Source organism: Saccopteryx leptura, chromosome 5 (genome assembly GCF_036850995.1).
Source record: "Saccopteryx leptura isolate mSacLep1 chromosome 5, mSacLep1_pri_phased_curated, whole genome shotgun sequence".
Taxonomy (NCBI): Eukaryota; Metazoa; Chordata; class Mammalia; order Chiroptera; family Emballonuridae; genus Saccopteryx; species Saccopteryx leptura.
Genome location: NC_089507.1, coordinates 204,766,570 through 204,787,318, shown reverse-complemented (window position 1 = coordinate 204,787,318; position 20,749 = coordinate 204,766,570). Strand labels below are relative to the sequence as shown.

The 20,749-nt window shown below is 44.4% G+C and overlaps 2 protein-coding genes across 6 annotated transcripts; both read right to left on the bottom strand.

Annotated features, from left to right (window-relative positions):
- Positions 1 to 157: 157 nt before the first annotated feature.
- On the bottom strand, positions 158 to 13,324 carry WFDC11 (WAP four-disulfide core domain 11). Of its 4 annotated transcripts, none has more exons than XM_066385965.1 (5): positions 12,989 to 13,324; positions 11,864 to 11,941; positions 7,091 to 7,238; positions 4,965 to 5,107; positions 158 to 1,242 (listed from the first exon to the last, which is right to left on the bottom strand). In XM_066385965.1, exons 1-5 carry the CDS (start codon positions 13,307 to 13,309, stop codon positions 1,177 to 1,179), a joined length of 756 nt encoding a protein of 251 aa, XP_066242062.1. In that variant the 5' UTR covers positions 13,310 to 13,324; the 3' UTR covers positions 158 to 1,176. The 4 variants fall into 4 exon arrangements, with proteins under 4 accessions (XP_066242062.1, XP_066242063.1, XP_066242060.1 ...); XM_066385966.1 differs by lacking the exon at positions 158 to 1,242 and adding an exon at positions 4,084 to 4,455; XM_066385963.1 differs by lacking the exon at positions 158 to 1,242 and having other exon boundaries at positions 4,468 to 5,107.
- A 563-nt stretch (positions 13,325 to 13,887) lies between these two features.
- WFDC10B (WAP four-disulfide core domain 10B) lies at positions 13,888 to 19,716 on the bottom strand. Of its 2 annotated transcripts, XM_066385967.1 has the most exons (4): positions 19,597 to 19,716; positions 19,415 to 19,488; positions 15,192 to 15,340; positions 13,888 to 14,487 (listed from the first exon to the last, which is right to left on the bottom strand). In XM_066385967.1, the coding sequence occupies exons 3-4, from the start codon at positions 15,289 to 15,291 to the stop codon at positions 14,354 to 14,356; spliced, it is 234 nt and encodes a 77-aa protein (XP_066242064.1). In that variant the 5' UTR covers positions 15,292 to 15,340; positions 19,415 to 19,488; positions 19,597 to 19,716; the 3' UTR covers positions 13,888 to 14,353. The 2 variants fall into 2 exon arrangements, with proteins under 2 accessions (XP_066242064.1, XP_066242065.1); XM_066385968.1 differs by having other exon boundaries at positions 19,415 to 19,695.
- Positions 19,717 to 20,749: the final 1,033 nt, after the last annotated feature.

Sequence of the window (20,749 nt, the reverse complement as noted above, 5' to 3'; positions counted from 1 at the left end):
GCCCAGGGCCCTGATCCCTGTCCCCTTGTCCTGCTTCTCTGCTTTCTCCCCCCAGTGGCCCACGCAGCCCAGCCAGGCCCTGGGGCTCAGCGCCCTGGTTGCTCTGCTCACTGAACCAGTCCTCCCAGGGGAAGAGCTGCTCACGTGTGGCATCCCCCAGTGCTACAGAGACATCCGGACTGTGCAGTCAGAAGGGCCAAGTCAACCAGGAGTTCGGTGGAGACTAAACCCTGGGGCACAGAGGGGGAGGCCCCAAGGAGGCCTCTTCTTAAACTTGGTCCATCCCTCTTCCTGTCTCCCTGTTCTCCTTGGAAAATTTAGTCAGTGTCTCTTTACAATGAAGAAGATGAATCCCAGAGAAGATAAGTAACATGCCCAGGGACAAAGAGAGTGAGAGACCATTCACAATCTGGTTAGAGGAGGGCTTTCCGCTCAACTCCCTGCTCGCTTCTTCTCCACTGTGGCGAGACCATAGGGACGGAAGTGAGTGCCTGTGCCAACCCCATAGTGTGGCCACTCTTACCATGGGGTCTGGGCGGGGCTGCCAGGACCTGAGACTCAGTGCCTTCCATTAACTGAGTGCTCCCTACCTTTCCCAAGCTCTCCTCCTTAGGGCCTCATTCTCTCTTTCTTTTTAATCCAGAGGGAAGCCACGGGGTGGGGGAACAGGTGGTTCCATTGTGATGTTGCCAAGGGTTAATCGGCACAGGTCGGCTATGAGTCTTGTCCATGGTCTCATGGTGAAACAGAGGGAATTAATAATTCGGTGAAGGCTCCCTATCTGTGTAATCACAATTCCTCTGAAATGGTCCTGGGGCTGGATCCAGGGACCGAGTCATGTGTGGCCAGTCGGGACACATTGTCAGGTGTGGAGCTCTCAGGCGGGCAGGTCACGCTGAAGGCAGGTGTGCAGTGTGACGCTCCGGTCCAGTGCTTCCCGCTGGGCATCAGTGAGAAGACATTGGGGAGGAAACCTGCGTCCATCAGGCCAGAGCCTGACCCACCCCGGGAGCATCACAGGCCTCCTGGGGTTGAGGATCTTCTCCACCTGGATGAGGAGCTGCCCTTGGACAAGGGGCCTCGGCAGAGAGGTCAGGACCAGCCACCGGCACGGATATCACTGGAAGTAGGTCGGCGGGAAGAGGTGCTCTGCAGAAGTTCTTAGTTGGTGCCTCCTCAGATAAGCTCACTCTCCAAGCGTCTTCCCAGAGCTTGGCCATACCTGAAACACCCTAGGAGAGACTATTAAGAGAGGCAAGGTTACCAGCCTCGGACCACATAGGGAATGACCTCCCACATCCACGTCCAGTGCTCCCTACCGTGTGGGTGCACTATGGGTGCAGGCTGACCTATTCTTTGCCCCTGGAATGAGCACCGTGGGCCAAGAATTATACTGGAAACACTTGTTTTTTGTGATAACTGGTGCCCTGACTTGTGTTCCAGAGAGTTCTCGGACACTCCACAATGCTACACGAACTGCACAGACGGCACCTAGAATGCTATGGCCAGAGGGAGTGCTTGCCTGGACATCACTGTGTGTTCTGTCTTATTGGAACAGCTCTATGCCTCTATGTCAGGTTGAGCAGAGAAAGAGGACCCCTGGAAGACCTTGAGTCTCATGCACATTCTGCCATGATCTGGGTCTCCGTAATCTTAAATCTCACTCAGTCTGCAGAACACTTAGTCTCATGGTTGCCATGGGTTTGCGTTATTTGTTCCCTTCTCGTGCTCCAGACCTGCTTCTTCCTTATGTCAGTGTAGGTGGGCGTACTCCAGAAGTATCTCCCATGTTGCACATCATGATGTTGGTCAACCCCTGCCTGGTTTCCATCTTCTGGCTGCCCCCAGTACTCACAGGTGGGCTCATAGTCATGCCTTCATTGGCAAAGGGTGTCCCACCCTACATCTGGTAGTTGTCTGGGTCATTACAAACTCAGAATGCCTAGTTAAGAAGCCACAGGAAGTTATGTGGAATGCAAAAGTTGGGGTTAAGGTGCTGAGTGCAATATCTACCACCTAGAAATGCACTTTGGCCTAAAAGATATTAGAATGGGTATGACAGGCAGGTTTCAAGGAAGGCTCTATCCATAGGAAGTTATTCCTGAGTTTAAAATTCTACCATTAAAATTGCATTCTCTGAGAGCATATCCATCAGGTAATGTAGTGTCCTGTGTCTTAGGCTGAGAAGAGTTCACTTCCTGAAAATCATTGGTGAGAGGGTGTGAGAAGGTAGAAGGAAGACTCTAAGTTAGCAGGCACCAAACATCTGATTTCCAAGACTCTTCTGGGTCATTGTTGCCAGACATGTGATGGTTGTTTATGTTGATTCAGGATTTCTTTTATTTACAGAAAGTTCTCTTGGATTGGAGTAGTTAACATTTGCTACTTTTCTTTTTGAAAAATTTCAGTTATTATATATTTAGATTTTCTTTGCCAGTCTTCTTTATTTATCTCTCTCATTGTTTTTACTTTTTGCATTTTATTTTTGGTCTCCTTGCTTTTTTCATTCTTTTTCTTAATGCCTCTTATAGTTTAGTTGAATTTATTGTCTCAAATATCTTGTAATGATTTTTATTTCTAAGATGGCTTTTATCCCTTTCTTCGATTTTTTTTATGTTCTGTCAACTCCTTATACCTTCCTGGGGTTTTGTACTAAATTTTAAATGTCTGATACAAGGTATTTTTCATATGTCAAAATATTTGTTTATAGATATTTTAATTAAAGTTGTAATGTTGTATTACCTATTTGGGAGAACTTTTTCAAGAGATGTTTCCATTTTCATGTTTCGTTTTCTTTAATAGTACTTTTACATTGAAGTTGTCTGCTATTTTCCCATCAACTTTGTAACATTTTTTTTTTTCGTTGTGACACCTTAATTGTTCATTGATTGCTTTCTCATATGTGCCTTGACCGTGGGGCTCTAGCACACTGAGTAACCCCTTGCTCAAGCCAGGGACCTTGTGTCCAAGCTGGTGAGCTTTGTTCAAACCAGATGAGCCCATGCTCAAACTGGCAACCTTGGGGTCTTGAACCCGGGTCCTCTGCATCCCAGTCCAACGCTCTATCCACTGCGCCACTGCCTGGTCAGGCCAACTTTGTAACATTTTTATGTAACAGACCAGCAGTAACAGTGTTATATTCAACTTGTTCTCAGATTTGTGAGCTCTTTCAGGTTGGTTCCTGTTTCCCCACCATTTTAAATTTTGGGTATCTCCTTTCTGACCCTAAAACATGCCCCAGTCTCACCTTGTATTTTGGAAGCCAGTTCTAGAATTTGCCATTTCCCTAAGAAGCTTTGGCTCATTGATTGGAAAATGGTGTTTAGAAACCAAGATCTGGGCTCTTGGTGTGCTTATTGCTCCTGTGGTATCACTACTTCTAGACCCTTTCAGCAGGCATAGCTAGGAAATATAAGTATGTATAACTAATCTCTGTATATACATGTTTATAATTACTTCTATCTGTAGATTAAACTAAACTCAAGTTCATATTGATGTCTATGAGAACCCCAGAGTTCATTCTAACATTCTTTCTTTGCTTATTTATAATTTCTTTTTGTTGTTGTTGTTGTTTTTTGGGTTTTTTTTAATTTTATTTATTCATTTTAGAAAGGAGAGAGAGAGAGGGAGAGAGAGAGAGGAGAGAGAGAAGGGGGGGAGGAACAGGAAGTATCAACTCCCATATGTGCCTTGACCAGGCAAGCCCAGGGTTTCGAACCAGCGACCTCAGCATTTCCAGGTCGACGCTTTATCCACACTGCGCCACCACAGGTCAGGGCTTCTTTTCTCTGGCAGTTAGAAACCTGGCTCCTATCACCTTCCATTTATTTACTTATTTGTTTAATCTTTTATATACACAAGGTCATTTTATTTTTATTTTATTTATATGTTTATTTTTAATGTATTTGTATTAACTGAATTGATGAGGATGAATTGGTTCACAAAACCATATGGGTTTTAAGTGTACAACTCACTATGATACAGTCTCCACACTGCATCGTGTACCCTCCAGCCCAAGCAAAGTCTCTTTCCATCCTCATTTCCGCTCTCTTTGTATAAAATCATTTTAGAATTGTTTACCCATATCCTGTGAGAAACCAATTTACCAGAGACCTGCTCTCTGAAAAAACAAATGAAAGGGCTGCTTGTCAGTTACCCACATTAAAGTGACATCTGAGAAATAAACTTCAATTCTGTGAAGCCCACGAGATTAGCCTGTCAGTTCTAAGGTCATCAGATGGGGAAGGAAGTGTTGGACGCTTATGTGCATTGTAGAACAAAAACCATTTGGGGGGTTATAATGCAATCAACAGTGGCATGGAGTAGACTAGAGCCAACGGCCATTGTTGGCAAATGAGTTTATTTGTCAAGGATTTACCCCTGCCCAGCCTTCGATGAGAACTAACTGATATTCCAGGTAACAGGTCATAGTTTTAGCATTTCTTCGTAGATTTTCTGCAAGAGAAAAATGTTAGATGTTAAGACGCTCGGGAACTCTGAGAAACAGCTATTCATTCCCAAGCTTAATATTACCCATCCTACCAGACCATGAGACAGGGATACTTTATGAAACAATAGGAATTGTCCAGCTCTGAGTGGGTAATAAGTGTGGTATTGGTTGACTGAACAGAGAAAAGTAGAAATCTGGGGCCTAGCTGAGCCAAAAGGGTTCATGGAAAGGTCTGACTACAGAGACAATGGTTAGAAATCTGGATGAAAATTAGGAAAAGAGCAAACTGTTGAGTAATATAATGGGGACAGCACAGCATGGATTCCATAATGAAAGAAGCAATGTGTCTGTTTATTTGCAGTGAATTGCTTTCCAGGTTTAGAATATATTGTCTTCTGCCATTTTTATGCCTAGGATTTGGGGTGCATCTGTCCTCTGTTTAGGAATAACAGAATCTGAGAAGAGAGTGAGAATTAGCAAAGACACATGGCCAAGCACACATCTCCCAACTCACTCTCCTTTTCCAACAGATGTTTCCACAGTAGGTCCAGCAGCATGTGTAATTTACGTTTACACATTTAAAGCTTTTAGAGCACTTCTTGGAACATTCATTGACGTTTGGATCTCCCCAGCACTCCTCAATGAGCTCTTTATTCCCTGAAATGGAGATGAAACTGTAAGAGGTTAACAAGCATGGGGAGAGATGCCCTTCATAAGCTTAACAATCCTTCCCAGAATGCAAGCCCAAGTGCCCATCAAGGTATTTATCTGCCGTCTAAGAAAATCCCTTTCCTGAGCCTCTTTATTGCATCCTCACTGATACTCTTGCCTTCTCTGCTCCCACAGGTCCTACCTGTGTTGTAGATCTCTGGGCCCTCTTTGAGCATTCTAGAGATAGGACTTCTGTATACTTCCAGGCTTCAAGGGCCCTCCTATATGATCTCCATTTATATAACAGGAGATCCAAGCCTGAGATATCCTCTAGCCTCATAATCATGCCAATTTCACAGTGTGGGGAGCTAGACAGAGAGTAAGGAGCAGATTCTCTTCCTTTTTTCCCTCCTTGCTGACCCTGCCTTTGTAACTCAGCCTCTCTTCAAATTCTTCTCTTTCACTTAATATTCTTGGCCACCCCCTCCATCGATTCTTTTTTTCTGAAGTTGGAAACAGGGAGGCAGTCAGACAGACTCCCGCATGCGCCAGGCCAGGATCCACCCGGCATGCCCACCAGGGGGCGATGCTCTGCCCATCTGGGGCATTGCTCTGTTGCAACCAGGGCCATTCTAGTACCTGAGGCAGAGGCCATGGAGCCATCCTCAGCGCCCGGGCCAACTTTGCTCCAATGGAGCCTTGACTGCGGGAGGGGAAGAGAGAGACAGAGAGGAAGGAGAGGGGGAGGGGTGGAGAAGCAGATGGGCACTTCTCCTGTGTGCCCTGGCTGGAAATCAAACCCGGGACTCCTGCACGCCAGGCCAACGCTCTACCACTGAGCCAACCGGCCAGGGCCCCTGATTCTTTTTTTCTTAAAGCATGGCCCTCAACTCTGCTCCACTGAAGACTCATGTCTCTTTTCTGTCTTTTCACATGCTGAAAGATCCTACAACTAAATTGAAAGGTGTATATTAAGAAACATCCTCAGCTAGGACACAGAGCTATAGAAAGATACAACAGCTCTAGCCCTGGCCGGTTGGCTCAGTGGTAGAGCGTCGGCCTAGCGTGCGGAGGACCCGGGTTCGATTCCCGGCCAGGGCACACAGGAGAAGCACCCATTTGCTTCTCCACCCCTCCGCCGCGCCTTCCTCTCTGTCTCTCTCTTCCCCTCCCGCAGCCAAGGCTCCGTTGGAGCAAAGATGGCCCGAGCGCTGGGGATGGCTCTGTAGCCTCTGCCTCAGGCGCTAGAGTGGCTCTGGTCGCAACATGGCGGCGCCCAGGATGGGCAGAGCATCGCCCCCTGGTGGGCAGAGCGTCGCCCCATGGTGGGCGTGCCGGGTGGATCCCGGTGGGGCGCATGCGGGAGTCTGTCTGACTGTCTCTCCCTGTTTCCAGCTTCAGAAAAATGCAAAAAAAAAAAAAAAAAAAAAAAAAAAAAAAAAAAAAGAAAGATACAACAGCTCTATATTATTGCATCCCCCACCCTCCACAAAAATAGCCTGACATGGGGAAATAGGATATTCTTATAGCTTCCAGAGTGTGTATAAAAGTGGACAAATAGTCATTGCCAACTTTTTTTAAGATTTTACTTATTAATGTTACAGAAGGAGGAAGGGGGGGGGTGGAAGCAAGAAGTATCAACTCATAGTTGCTTTACTTTAGTTGTTCATTGGTTGCTTGTCATATTTACCGGGCAGGCCCAGGGTTTCAAACTGGCAACCTCAATGTTTCAGGTCGATGCTCTATCCACTGTGCCACCACAGGCCAGACAGACTCATTGCCACTTTCAAGGTTGGAAGAGGAAGCATTAAAGGACCTCAGCCTTGGAATTTCTCACATCTCTGTGCATAAAAAGATTGTGGTTCTCCAACAGATGATCTGAGAAGGTGAGGCCTGAATCCGCTGTACCGGACACAATAATACCCCTTCCCTGGTCCAGAAACAAGTACAGCAACCTCCCCCTTTCTGTCCCCAGCCCAGCCTCATCACCTTTGCCTGGTTTTTCCTTAATTTCTCCCAGCACGGACAATAGCACCATACACAGGGATGTCATCAGTAGAGATATCCAGAGCTTCATGGTGCCGACCACATGTGTCTGAATATATGTTGTCAGATTCTTTTTTTCTTCCCACTGCTTCTAGAGATCAAGAGATATAAACAGAGTTATAAAGCAAGAGGAAGTGCTTATAGAATTTCTTTACACTTTGTCTTCTAATTATTCCTCCTTGCCCTTGACCCACGCAGCAACAGGCACACACCTCAGGTAAACACTGCTAAAAGGGCGTCTCACAGTCCGTGCCTTCCTTTTACAGGAAAAAAAAATTTTTTTAATGTTTTGCTGTCCCTTTAAAAAATGTGTTGCCTTCTTTTGAGCAAAAGATTGTACCAATTCTGCGTGAAAAACTCTTAAAACACAAACAGTACAAAGAAGACAATGAGATATTTCCAGTGATCCCACTCTATTGGTATATGCTATTCTCTCTTTAAATGTGCATATTTATGAATATGAATTTTTTTTTAATTATTAAGTGAAAGGCAGAAAGGCATAGACAGACTTTCACATGTGCCTGGATCAGGATCCACCCAGCAAGCCTCCTACCAGGTGATGCTCTGCCTATCTGGGCTGCTGCTCCATTGCTCAGCAACTAAGCCATTTTAGTGCCTGAGGCAAGGCCATGTAGCCATCCTCAGCACTCGAGGCCAACTTGCTCAAACCATTCGAGCTATGGATGCAGGAGGAGAGGAAAGAGAGAGAGAGAAGAAAGAAAGAGAGGGGTAGAGAAGCAAATGGTCACTTCTCCTGTGTGCCCTGACCTGGAATCAAACCTGGGACTTCCACACGCTGGGCTGATGCCAGCCAGGGACGAATTGTTTTTATGAAACTGAAATCATACCATGCTTGCTGTTATACGTCAGGACTTTTATTTAAAAATTTGTAACATGATATTAAATGAAAGTTTTAGCCAAGACCTGTGAGACAGATCAGCTTGTAGGGCTTCTAAAAAGAGAGAGAAAGGTGGGGGAAAAAATAGTTAAGGGACGCTTGAAACCTTTACCTGTTTTAAAAGTGGAAAGTGGTCAGGAATTTGCCATATTTTGGGGGGAGGAGATCTTTGAGCAGATTTTCTTTAAAGAGCATTGTGCTCCCTTAATTCTAAGTCACTGGAAAGGCTTTAACGATACCTCCCCCTGAACTTTGTGCTCCAAGGGTTTGGGGAGACACAGTAGACAGGTGTCTTAGTCACACCTGAGAACGCAAAAGCCTAAGAGGCTGGCCGAGTGACCCATGGTCCTAGGAAGGAGCCTACAGCTAGCACTAATTTTGAGCCAGTGTGGGTTTATGCCAGATTATTTCAGGCAGGCTGCCTGAGGGTGAGGGGACCCTGGGACCTCAGCAAAGGGAAGTGGAAAGTGAGTATCCAGATCTGTAGGGTCTAGGAAAGGAGTCACAATAGACCAACCAGAAGGGAGCTGGATTCAGCTATCTCAAGAGAACCACAGCGGAGAAACTTCCATCAGTTGGGGTGTGGAGAGACTCAAAGAACCCAGGAGACCACCCACAACACAGTGCATTTTAAGAAATATCAAGCCAGCCTGACCTGTGGTGGCGCAGCGGATAAAGCGTCGACCTGGAAATGCCGAGGTCGCTGGTTTGAAACCCTGGGCTTGCCTAGTCAAGGCACATATGGGAGTTGATGCTTCCAGCTCCTCCCCCCTTCTCTCTCTCTCTCTCTCTCTCTCTCTCCTCTCTCTCTCTCTGTCTCTCCCTCTCCTCTCTAAAATGAATAAATAAAAAATAAAATAAAATAAAATAAAATAAAAAAGAAATACCAAGCCAGAAAGCACAAAGACAAAGGTACAATGTGACCTGCCAAAAAGAACTGTCTAAACTTCATTACCTCTTCTCCCTCCTCTGCCTCCAAAACAGCACTTAACCCACTGCGGGAGAAGAGGAGAGGGGAAACTGAGCACCCTTCCCCAATTGCAGGTTTATAGGTGCGGGGGAAGCCCACGATTTTAATTCAAGCTCAGTGCTTTGACTATTGCATGGGCTTAGACATTTTTCTATGTTCTAAAGTTAGGCCTTATCTCTAACAAAGTCACATTCTATTTATACTGAAGCACTACAGAGACAGCGGAAGGAGGAGCCCTTCTGAATACACTTAAATGAGACAATGGACAAGTCTCCCGTAAATATTTTCCCAACATATTAATTTTTACACATATTAATATTTTCCCATTAATTATAAGATATCTGAAAATAAACCTTATTGGGAACTTGCTTGCAACTAAAATTTAGTTAAATGCATTATTAGTTTCAGAGCCCAATGTGGTGATCTGAAAGTGCTGGGTGAAGAATACTGCCTATCTCAAATCCCAGGTAGTTTTTACCAGTTTTTTTCTCCATTAAAATTGGTTTATTCTACTAACAGGATACATATCTTGTCTCGCCAGGAGAGGGAAATTCTCTCCCACTTGTTACCACACTGAAGAAAGTAGGTATAGTATGGGGCAAAGAACAAAAGGTGGGCACTGCCTGACCTCTGGTGACACAGTAGATAAAACATCAGCCTGGAATGCAGAGGTCACCAGTTCGAAACCCTAGCCTTGCCCAGTCAAGGCACATACAGGAAGCAACTACTACAAGTTCATGCTCCTCTTCCTGTTCCCCTGTTCCTCTCCACCCTCCCTTTCTCTCTCTCCTCTCTCTAAAATCAATTTGTAAAATCTTAAAAAAAAAAAAAAGGACATTGAAGTTGGAGAAATGTGGGCTTAAAACCCAACCTTAACATATTTATCTTATTATAACTTATGTGATTGGCCAAGCACCTAATTCTTCAGAGCCTCAGTTTTCCTCATCTGTAATATGGGGTAATATTAGTATCCACATTGCAAATGTTGAATATACATAGCACTGAGTATTTGACTTGGCACATAGAATATGCAAAATAAATGTTGGCTATTATTATAATTAAGCTCAAACTCTATTCTCCTCCAGAGGAGTGAAAGTTATTTAATTTTATTGACTTCATTGTAGTCTTTTTTTTTTAACTGTTTAACCTATTTGGAATTAATTCCAATGAATAGGTGAGATTCTATCCTTTATTTGTCTGTCCTAAATTTATTTGTCCCACAAGTACTTCTATTAAGTGACTACTATAAACGAGGCACTATTCTAAGCCCTGAGACTATGATAATGAACAAAGCTAGCAAAACCCCTGCCTTCATAAAGCTTATATTCTAGTACAAGGGACACCCAATAACAAGATACAGGAAAGAAATACGCAATAATAGATGGAGATCAATGTGAAGGAGAAAAAAAATAAGAGAGTCTAGGAACTGGAACAATATGCAAAACAATAGGTTGCTATTATTTTAGGCAGCTCACTAGTGGTAAGAGTTGGGGTTAATATTTTCCCATTAATTATAAGATATCTGAAAATAAACATTATTGGGAACTTGCTTGCAACTAAAATTTAGTTAAATGCATTATTATTAGTTTCAGAGCCCAAATGTGTTGATCTGAAAGTCCTGGGTAAAGAATACTGCCTATCTCAAACCCCTCTGGAAGAGGGGTTAAATACTGTTCAAAAAATTCCTCCCCCAGTCCTCTCTCACTTCCGACCAGTGCTTCATGCTTCTAAGCCAAACAGTAAAGAAGGAGAGAAGCAAAAACAAAGGAGTCTGGATACTAGGAATAATAGTCACAAAGGAATAATTGTCTTTTTCCCCGCAAGTGACCAATTTTCTTCCAAAGTCTTTATTTTTGCACTGATGTTTTCCACCAAGCAGAAGATAACCTACCTACTTTGGTTGAAATCGCCTAATGCTCAAAAGCAGGCATGATACCTAGAGACATTTTAAAAGGTGCAAAACTCTTTAGAAAGACTAAACTATTCTCCTCTTGGCTTATGTGAAAAAAATAAAATAGGAAAATAAAATTTGAGGCACGTGGACCTTTTAGATGGGTTTTCTTTTAATTATTTTAAAATGGTTGTTTGGAAATAATTTCAAAGTTACAAGAGTAAGAATAGTACAAAGAGCATCTGAATAGCATTTGCTCAGATTCACCTATTTTAAGTACTTTCCCTTAAATACCTTCTCTAATGAATATATATTTATATGTATTCTCTCATATATATGTAATATATATATACACATACATACATATACATATACATATACACATATATTCTATACAATTTGAGAGTGCCGTATATCATGGCCCTTATTTAGGAATAGTACTTCTGTAAAAACAAAAGGGACATTCTCTTACATGATCATAGTTCAACTGTCATTTTCACTAAATTTAACATTAATAAAATATCCTTTTATACTTTCATCTACCATCAGTATTCTGTCTTATAATTTTACCCAAAAATGTCCTTTGTCTGTTATGACATTGACATTCTTGAATGCTCCAAATACAAACACGGCCAATCTTTTCCTTTAATTCTACATTTCTTATTTGGAGGTTATCTAAGATTTCATCATGATTAGACTCAAGCTATGTATTCACAGTGGAAATATATAGCGTCCTTCTCAGGGTATCACATAAAAAGGGACATGGTACCCGTCCATGTCATTTTCCTCTGTCTCAGTTTTTCCATTTGAATAACAAGGACAATAATTTCTTCTCTAAGGGAATAGTGTTGGCACGATGTGGGCACCTGATTTGAACAGGGAACTCATCCAGGAAAGCCACAATGAAAGAGTTTTCAGGCTCACACTTACAACGCCAGGACTCTGATACCCACCTACCTTTGAAGATGTTCGGGTTGGAAGTGCTGGTGACTGTTTCACTGATGGTTCTTCCTGGCCTCTGCAAACCATGAGCCCCTGCATAGGGTGGGGGGTGAGGGGGCACGACAGCGCACAGAACAGGTTTCAAAGACTCGGTATGTGATCATAGTTCTGGCTGCCACAGATCAGTGAGTTCTGCCCCAGGCCAGACTGGATGTGTACAGATTGTCACTGCATTCCTGTTCAAGGAGTATTTCCTTTTTTTTTTTTTGGGGGTTTTTTTGCTTCAGGTAATATGGGTAGAAGCAGGGCACTGTGGAATTCAGCAAACTGAATTAAGTGGCACATTAAAAATTTATACTTCATGATGAAGTGATTTTTATTCCTGAAATGCAAGAATGGTTCAACACTCAAAAATCAATTGATGTAATATACCACACTGTCAGAATGCACAAAAAAACACACCATGTGATCATTCAATAGACGCAGAAAAAAATTTCACAAATTACAGCAGCCGTTCATAATAAAAACACTCAATAAACTAGGGGTAGATAGAAGGACACTATTCCAATAAGTTAAGCTTTGAAAAGGCCACAGCAAACATCATAATTAACGGTGAGAGACTAACACCTTTTTCTATAAAAGCAGGAAGAGAAGGATGCTGCTCTCACCACTTTTATTCAACATAATACTAGAAGGTCTAGCTAGAACAATTAGGGAAGAAAAAGAAATAAAAAGCATCCATGTTGGAAAAGAAAAGGTAAATCTATTTAGGTGTAGTCTGAGGTCTATAGAGTAGGGTGAATTGTCCAGAGAACTCTCTGGAACACATTCAGGGCACCAGTTATCACAAGGAAAAAGAACAACTGTTTCCAGTAAAGTTCACTGTCTGTGGTGCTCATTCCAGGGGCAAAGAATAGGTCAGCGTGCACCCATGGTGCACCCACACGGTAGAGGGAACTGGACGTGGACGTGGGAGGTCATTCCCTATGTGGTCCGAGGCTGGTAACCTTGCCTCTCTTAATAGTCTCTCCTAGGGTGTTTCAGGTATGGCCAAGCTCTGGGAAGACGCTTGGAGAGTGAGCTTATCTGAGGAGGCACCAACTAAGAACTTCTGCAGAGCACCTCTTCCCGCCGACCTACTTCCAGTGATATCCGTGCCGGTGGCTGGTCCTGACCTCTCTGCCGAGACCCCTTGTCCAAGGGCAGCTCCTCGTACAGGTGGAGAAGATCCTCAACCCCAGGAGGCCTGTGATGCTCCCGAGGTGGGTCAGGCTCTGGCCTGATGGACACAGGTTTCCTCCCCAATGTCTTCTCACTGATGCCCAGCGGGAAGCACTGGACCGGAGCGTCACACTGCACACCTGCCTTCAGCGTGACCTGCCCGCCTGAGAGCTCCACACCTGACAATGTGTCCCGACTGGCCACACATGACTCGGTCCCTGGATCCAGCCCCAGGACCATTTCAGATGAATTGTGATACACAGATAGGGAGCCTGCACCGAGTTATTAATTTCCTCCTTTTCACCATGAGACCATGGACAAGACTCATAGCTGACCCGTGCCGATTAACCCTTGGCAACATCACAATGGAACCACCTGTTCCCCCACCCCGTGGCTTCCCTCTGGATTAAAAAGAAAGAGAGAATGAGGCCCTAAGGAGGAGAGCTTGGGAAAGGTAGGGAGCACTCAGTTAATGGAAGGCACTGAGTCTCAGGTCCTGGCAGCCCCGCCTAGACCCCATGGTAAGAGTGGCCACACTATGGGGTTGGCACAGGCACTCACTTCCGTCCCTATGGTCTCACCACAGTGAAGAAGAAGCGAGCAGGGAGTTGAGCGGAAAGCCCTCCTCTAACCAGATTGTGTGTGAATGGTCTCTCACTCTCTTTGTCCCTGGGCATGTTACTTAACTTCTCTGGGATTCATCTTCTTCATTGTAAACAGACACTGACTGAATTTTCCAAGAACAGGGAGACAGGAAGAAGGATGGACCAAGTTTAAGAAGAGGCCTCCTTGGGGCCTCCCCCTCTGTGCCCCAGGGTTTAGTCTCCACCGAACTCCTGGTTGACTTGGCCCTTCTGACTGCAAGGTCTGGATGTTTCTGTAGCACTAGGGGATGCCACACGTGAGCAGCTCTTCCCCCGGGAGGACTGGTTCAGTGAGCAGAGCAACCAGGGCGCTGAGCCCCAGGGCCTGGCAGGGCTGCGTGGGCCACTGGGGGGAGAAAGCAGAGAAGCACGACAAGGGGACAGGGATCAGGGCCCTGGGCCCAGAGGGGCGGGGCACGCTGGGGTCTGCACAGGGTTCTCGGTGATCGCAGACACTGGGAGAAGCTAGGCAGTTCCTTGGGCATTTGTTCTGGTTTATTCGACAGGAGTGAGCCGTCCAGAGAGTGGGGAGGTTGACACCTCTGTGCCTCGGATTTGAGGTCCTTGTGCTTTGGTCTCAGGTACAGAGTTAAATAGAGGGTCAGGTGAGCAGGATGCACAGCCCAGGCCCCTCTCCCTCTCACAGGAGGCTCATGCAGACATTCCCGCAGAAGGTGGAGCAGCATATGGTGTCTGATTTTGAACACTTTAGGAAATATGAACAGTGGTTGCTACAGAGAGACACGCTGGGCCGCTTCTCACAGGCCTTGAAACCTGAGAAAGCAAGAGCAGGGTCGGTGGATCGAGGCCACACAGAGCACTCTACTCAAGTGTGAAGTTTCCTCTTGACTCCAGAACCCAGGCCCCATTCATGATACTCTTGGACTTTTTCAGGGAACTCACTTTCAGCCTCCAGCCAAATCCTGGTGATTGACAGTATTCAATACATTACCCCCATTCCCACCAATAGAGCTCAGTGCCTGGGCTTCCTGGACCTTCCCCATACTCCTGCAGCCGGGACTCTGTCTCTTACTAGTCCTGGATTTGGTGGGGTCCCACCCATAGAATCTACACTCTGACTCTGAGAACTCAGAGCAGCCTGAGACACCCCAAAAGTTGCTTTCCCAGGTCCTCTCATTCTAGATCTACTCCCGTAAACATCTCTGGATGTTGACCGGTCACATATGTGCATCAGTCAAAGAAGAGCTGTTTCGTTTGCCCATCTGATTCTCAACTCTGCACCTGCCACTATTGTCGGTACCAGATTTTTGGAATGAAGGATAAAAAGATGTAGGTTGCCCTCCGCCCCCTTCACTAGGCCCAGGGCCAGCTGAAGGGGCTGGAGGGCCGCGGGTCAGGAGGACCCAGAGCCGTCATAGTGCTGTGGTCAGAGCAGGGTGTGCTGAAAGGTTCCAATCCCCAGGTCCTTAGCTGGACACAGCCCCTCTCCCCCCTTTGCCCCCCAGCACATCACCTACTCTGCATCTTGTTCCGATTACGTTTACGGGGCCCTCCCTGGGCCTGCAGCAGCAGCAGGACACAGAGGAGCAGGGCGGGCAGCCGAGCCCGGGCTGGCATGGTTCTGCCAGAGCAGTGAGCTCTAAGTCTGGCACAGACTCCTGGAACGCTGGCGTGAGGAGGGAAGGAAGGAAAGGGCATCCTGGGCTCCTCCCTGCCTCCACTGGCCAGACCAGGGCAGGGCAAGGAGTCCGTGTTCCTCCCTGAGCCTGCCCCTCCATGGCCTGTTCTGTGGGGGACTTGGGCTTCTGCAGAGACTGCCCTTCCTGTCACATAACTGACCCTCTCCTTTTGCGAACAGAATCTTTTTCCTGAAAATGAGAATATTTTCTCTATTCTAATGACATACTAATTTACATAAAAAATAAAAGCAAAAACATTACCTGTGTAAAAATATATGGAAACAAAAACTAAGTTCATCATTGGATGAGTGGATAAAATGTGCTACGTATATGCAATGGAGACAGGAAGTAGAACAAGGAGTGCCCAGGCGCAGGCAGTTGCTAAGAGAGGAGATCTTTTTTTTTTTACAGAGACAGAGAGAGAGTCAGAGAGAAGAACAGATAGGGACAGACAGACAGGAACAGAGAGAGATGAGAAGCATCAATCATCAGTTTTTCGTTGCGACACCTTAGTTGTTCATTGATTGCTTTCTCATATGTGCCTTGACCGTGTGGCTACTGCAGACTGAGTAACCTCTTGCTCAAGCCAGCGACCTTGGGTCCAAGCTGGTGAGCTTTGCTCAAACCAGATGAGCCCGCACTCAAGCTGGAGACCTCAGGGTCTCGAACCTGGGTCCTCCGCATCCCAGTCCTACGCTCTATCCACTGCGCCACCGCCTGGTCAGGCAAGAGAGCAGATGTTAAATGTTCTCACTGCACACAAAAACATAATAATGATGCTGTGACATGATGAAAGTATTAGATAACACTATGTTGGTAATCATTTTGCAATATATACATGTATCAAATTAACATGTTGTACACCTGAAGCTGACATAATGTTATATGTCAATTATTTCTTAATAAAGATAGAGAACCTAATATAAATATATATCATATATACTATACATTTTCCAGCTTTACTCTGATATACATGTATTTACTAAGATTTACATGTATTTTTCAGCTTTACTACAATATAACAAGTATATATTATTATGTCTTACTATATTATATATTGTATGTAGCCTATCAATTATATCTTAAAGCTTTTAGAAAGTATATATATTACACACATATTTCCTGATTTATTTATACATTAATTATAATTAATATAACAAAATATATTATATGTTATATAATTAATAATCAATATATCAGAGAGAGAGACACTACAAGAAGACATGGAAAGAATGGAGGTACTACACAGTAAGCCTCTTAGTACTCTAACAGAAGGATACACCTGGGTATACCAGATGTCTTAGCCAGTTAATGTAAGCCAGATTCTGTCCTTATCCACATCAATGCCAATGGGCCCATGAGTACAGTGGACACGATGACCAAGACATATAGGCTATGCATCAGTATGAGCTCATGCACACAAAAGCTGACGTAGCTACTGCTTTGCTGAATGCAAAACCTCACAGCAGCACAGCCCGAGGCTGGGCCCCTGCTATAGCGCCAGGTCTCAGGAAGTAGATCAGCCACTTGGTGCAGGTTTAGTATATCCGACCCATTCCTCCTTGGAAAGGGAGTGACTCACTTTGACTGGAATAGAAACATATTCTGGAAGCATTATTTGACTTTGTGCTTCTCCTGTGTGCCCTGACCTGGAATTGAACCTGGGACTTCCATAGGCTGGGCCGATGCTCTACAGCTGAGCCAACCAGCCAGGGCTTCAGTGAAGTATATCTGTAATAGCAAAATCTTTTTAAAAATACATCAATGCCCATATATCCATATAAGGCAGATTGGCGGCATGACTCTGGTGTGTGCACAGGGAGGCACAGAATGCAGCCATAAGAAATGGGAAGTCAGGGTATATTGCTAAATAAAAACAAGGTGTAAATGAACATACCTGTGCAAGAAAAATGAGGGGACTAAGTCTTCACGTAACTAATTGTCTTTATCTTGCACAAAGGTTCCAAAGAATTGATTTAAAAAGGGGGAGGCTGCCGTTCAGTATATTCTGTAAGGTCAGTGTGAACTTGCTTCAAAACCAGGCAAGGATAATATGACAAAGGAATTACAGGCCCTCGTGAACATAGCTGTAAAATTCCTTCAAAATAGCAAACTAGGCAAATGATGTAAAAATGATAGTAATAGCCCTAGCCGGATGGCTTGGTTGGTTAGAGCTTCATCTGGAAGCACAGAGCCTGCGGGGTCCATTCCCAGTCAGGGCACACACAGGAACAGGTCGATGTTCCGGCCTCTCTCTCCATTCTTCTCTCTCTAACATCAGCCAATAATTTTTTTTTAAATGATAGTACACAATGATCAAGTTAGATTACTGCAGAAATGCGAGAATGGTTTAATGTTGGAAAATCTGAAATGTAATTCAATGTACTAACAGATTACAGGAGCAAAATAATGCTATCTCAACGTATGTAGAAAAAACTATAGGTATAATTTCACATAAATCAGTGAAAATTTTCTTATGTCAGAAATGAAAGAGAACTTTCTAAGCCTGCTAAAATGATATTTATGAGAAAACTAAAGCTGACTCTATTCTAAAAGGGGAAACGTAAGTTTTCTTTTTAAATCGGGTATCAGACAAGAATATGCACTATTCCCACTTCTATACAATAATGTATGGGGTCCCTGGCCTGCATAATGAGCCTTTTTAAATGGCATAAGGTTTAAAGAGGAGAAATACAAGTTATTATTGGCAAATGACAATTGACAATTGTCTTTTGTCTACACAGAATACTGAAAAGCACGCACCAAAAAATTATGATTTAAAAAATGGGAGAAGTTAGCAAGGGAACTAGTTACAGATCAATATACAAAAGTCATTTCTCTGAGTGCCCATCAATAGATGAATATATAAAAAAGTATTGTCTATATGCAATGAACTATATGACTCAGCCATGAAAAAGAATGACATTTTGCCTTCTGCAACAACATGGATGGACCCAGAGGTTATCGTGCTGAGTGAAATAAGTCTGACAGAGAAAGGCAAATGCCCTATGATTTCACTTTTATGTGGAATCTAAAAAATGAAATAAACAAAGAGAACAGAAACAGACTCATAGATACAGAGGACATTTTGATGGCTGCCAGAAGGGAGGATAGTGGGGTAAAATATGTGAAGGGATTAAGAAGTACAAGTTGGTTGTTACAGAATAGTCACGGGGCCTGACCAGGCGGTGGCGCAGTGGATAGAGCGTCAGACTGGGATGCAGAGGACCCAGGTTCAAGACCCGAGGTCGCCAGCTTGAGTGCGGGCTCATCTGGTTTGAGCAAAGCTCACCGGCTTGGACCCAAGGTCGCTGGCTCGAGCAAGGGGTTACTCCATCTGCTGTAGCCCCACGGTCAAGGCACATATGAGAAAGCAATCAATGAACAACTAAGGTGTTGCAACAAAAATCTAATAATTGATGCTTCTCATCCCTCTCCGTTCCTGTCTGTCTGTCCCTATTTATCCTTCTCTCTGACTCTCTGTCTCTGTAAAAAAAAAAAATAGTCATGGGGATGTAAAGTACAGCACAGGGAATATGGCCAATAATATTGTAATAACTATGTATGATGCCCAGTGGGTACTAGATTTATCAGGATGATCACTCCATAAGTTATACAAATGTCTAATCACTGGCTGTATATCTAAAACTAGTATAATTTTATATTATTGAAAATTATAAGTCATTTTTCTACACTAGCAATAAACAAACAAAAATAACTAAAGAGTTATAATACTAATTATAATTTCATTTGAAAACTCAAGCACCTAGGAATAAGTATAACAAAAATATGGAAAAAATATAAGAGTTTTGTGAAAGAACATTAACAAGACCAAGAAAGATGAAAGACCTAACAAAGTCAAACTTAGAGGAATGAAAGGGGTGTAGATTTGGAAATGCTCCCTGGTCCTGGAGTGGGCGTGGTGGGAGGTGCTTGGATTTGGGCCACAGCATGCCTTCCCTTTCCCTCCTCCTCCCCTAAGCTGTGCCCAGCCAAACCCAGCAGCCCGCATCCAGGACTCACCACCCAGTCAAACCCAGCAGCCCGCAGCCAGGACTCACCACCCGTCTCTCCAGCAGCATGAAGTCTGTGCTGTTGCTCCTGCTACTGATTCATCTAGCACCGCCGCTGGTGCCTGGTTATTTCAGAGAACGTGTTTTGAGTAGGTGCTGGGTCCAGGCCCAGGGGAGAAAAGACACAGCTATAGAGATGGGAGGCTTTGAGGGCTGATTCATGGGCATACCTCATGAAAAAATACAGTAGTATGTTCAAGAGTCCAGGTGCTATTGTCAGTAAGATCTAGGTTTGAATCCTTGCTCTGTTGCTTACTGAGTAATCTTGAGCAAAGTGCCTGGGCCCCAGGTTTTATCTTTGTAATGGCTATAATGATATTGGGAGAGTGGGAGGGGAAACTGAGATAACGCTTGCAGACATAGAGCGCTCTTACTGGACCGTGGTAAATGCTCGGTAAGTACTAACTGCTCTAAATCTTATCAGCTTCATCATCCAGCTTATTCTTGCTGCCCTGGTTTCTTCATGGACACTTGGGCCAACTTTTCAAGCATTCAAGCGGAGAGGAAAACTAAGTTGGTAGAACTCAAGCTGAAACCTACATCATCTCGGGCTCAAAGGATGTTTTGGGAAGAAAGAAAATTCTTGCGTTTTATTTCACATTTTAAAAATTCAGAAGTTCCTACACAATTACCAGTGATTAGCATCAGTAGGGAAGTATAGTTCATCTCAGCAGCCACCATTGCCCAGCTTGACTTAACTAGAGTGCTGGCCACGGTAATGTTGATCTTGGCCAATACTAAATGAAAAATGAACCATTATTATTCAGCGTGCCTGCACACTTCTGCGGGGAGGACATCCTCACGCTACTGGGGGCCGGGAACAGGGATATGTGTGGTGGCTCATGTGTCGAGGCAGGCAAGGTCTTTTTTAGGGTTTTTAGAGAAGTGATGCAGGCTTGTAAGACCGAGGGAGGTTAAGCAAGCTGCAGAAGAATGGGCTGTCCAGGGCAGAGTTGACTGGAGAATCAAGGACTAAAATTTGAGTACAGGCACAAAGAGGTTTTCTGAAAGACTGGTACGTGTTGTGAGTGAGATTGGGACCAGATACCCAGAAGAGGAATCAAAACTTGAGAAGGTCAAGCTGTCTGAGATCCCTGGCTCATGGACTCCTTCCCCAATGCTGTTCTATTGAACCCTAGCTCTCCAAAGTGAAAACCAGTTCCAGTTTCTTGCACTGACCCCATGAGCTATGGGATGACTGGGAGGTTCAGTCTGGATTATTCTGGGTGCTGGTTTCTGTCAGCTTGTCAACAGCTCAGGCCTGGGTTTCCTTTACCCCATTTCTGGTGTCATTTGCTATTATAATTATAGCCCCAATTTCAT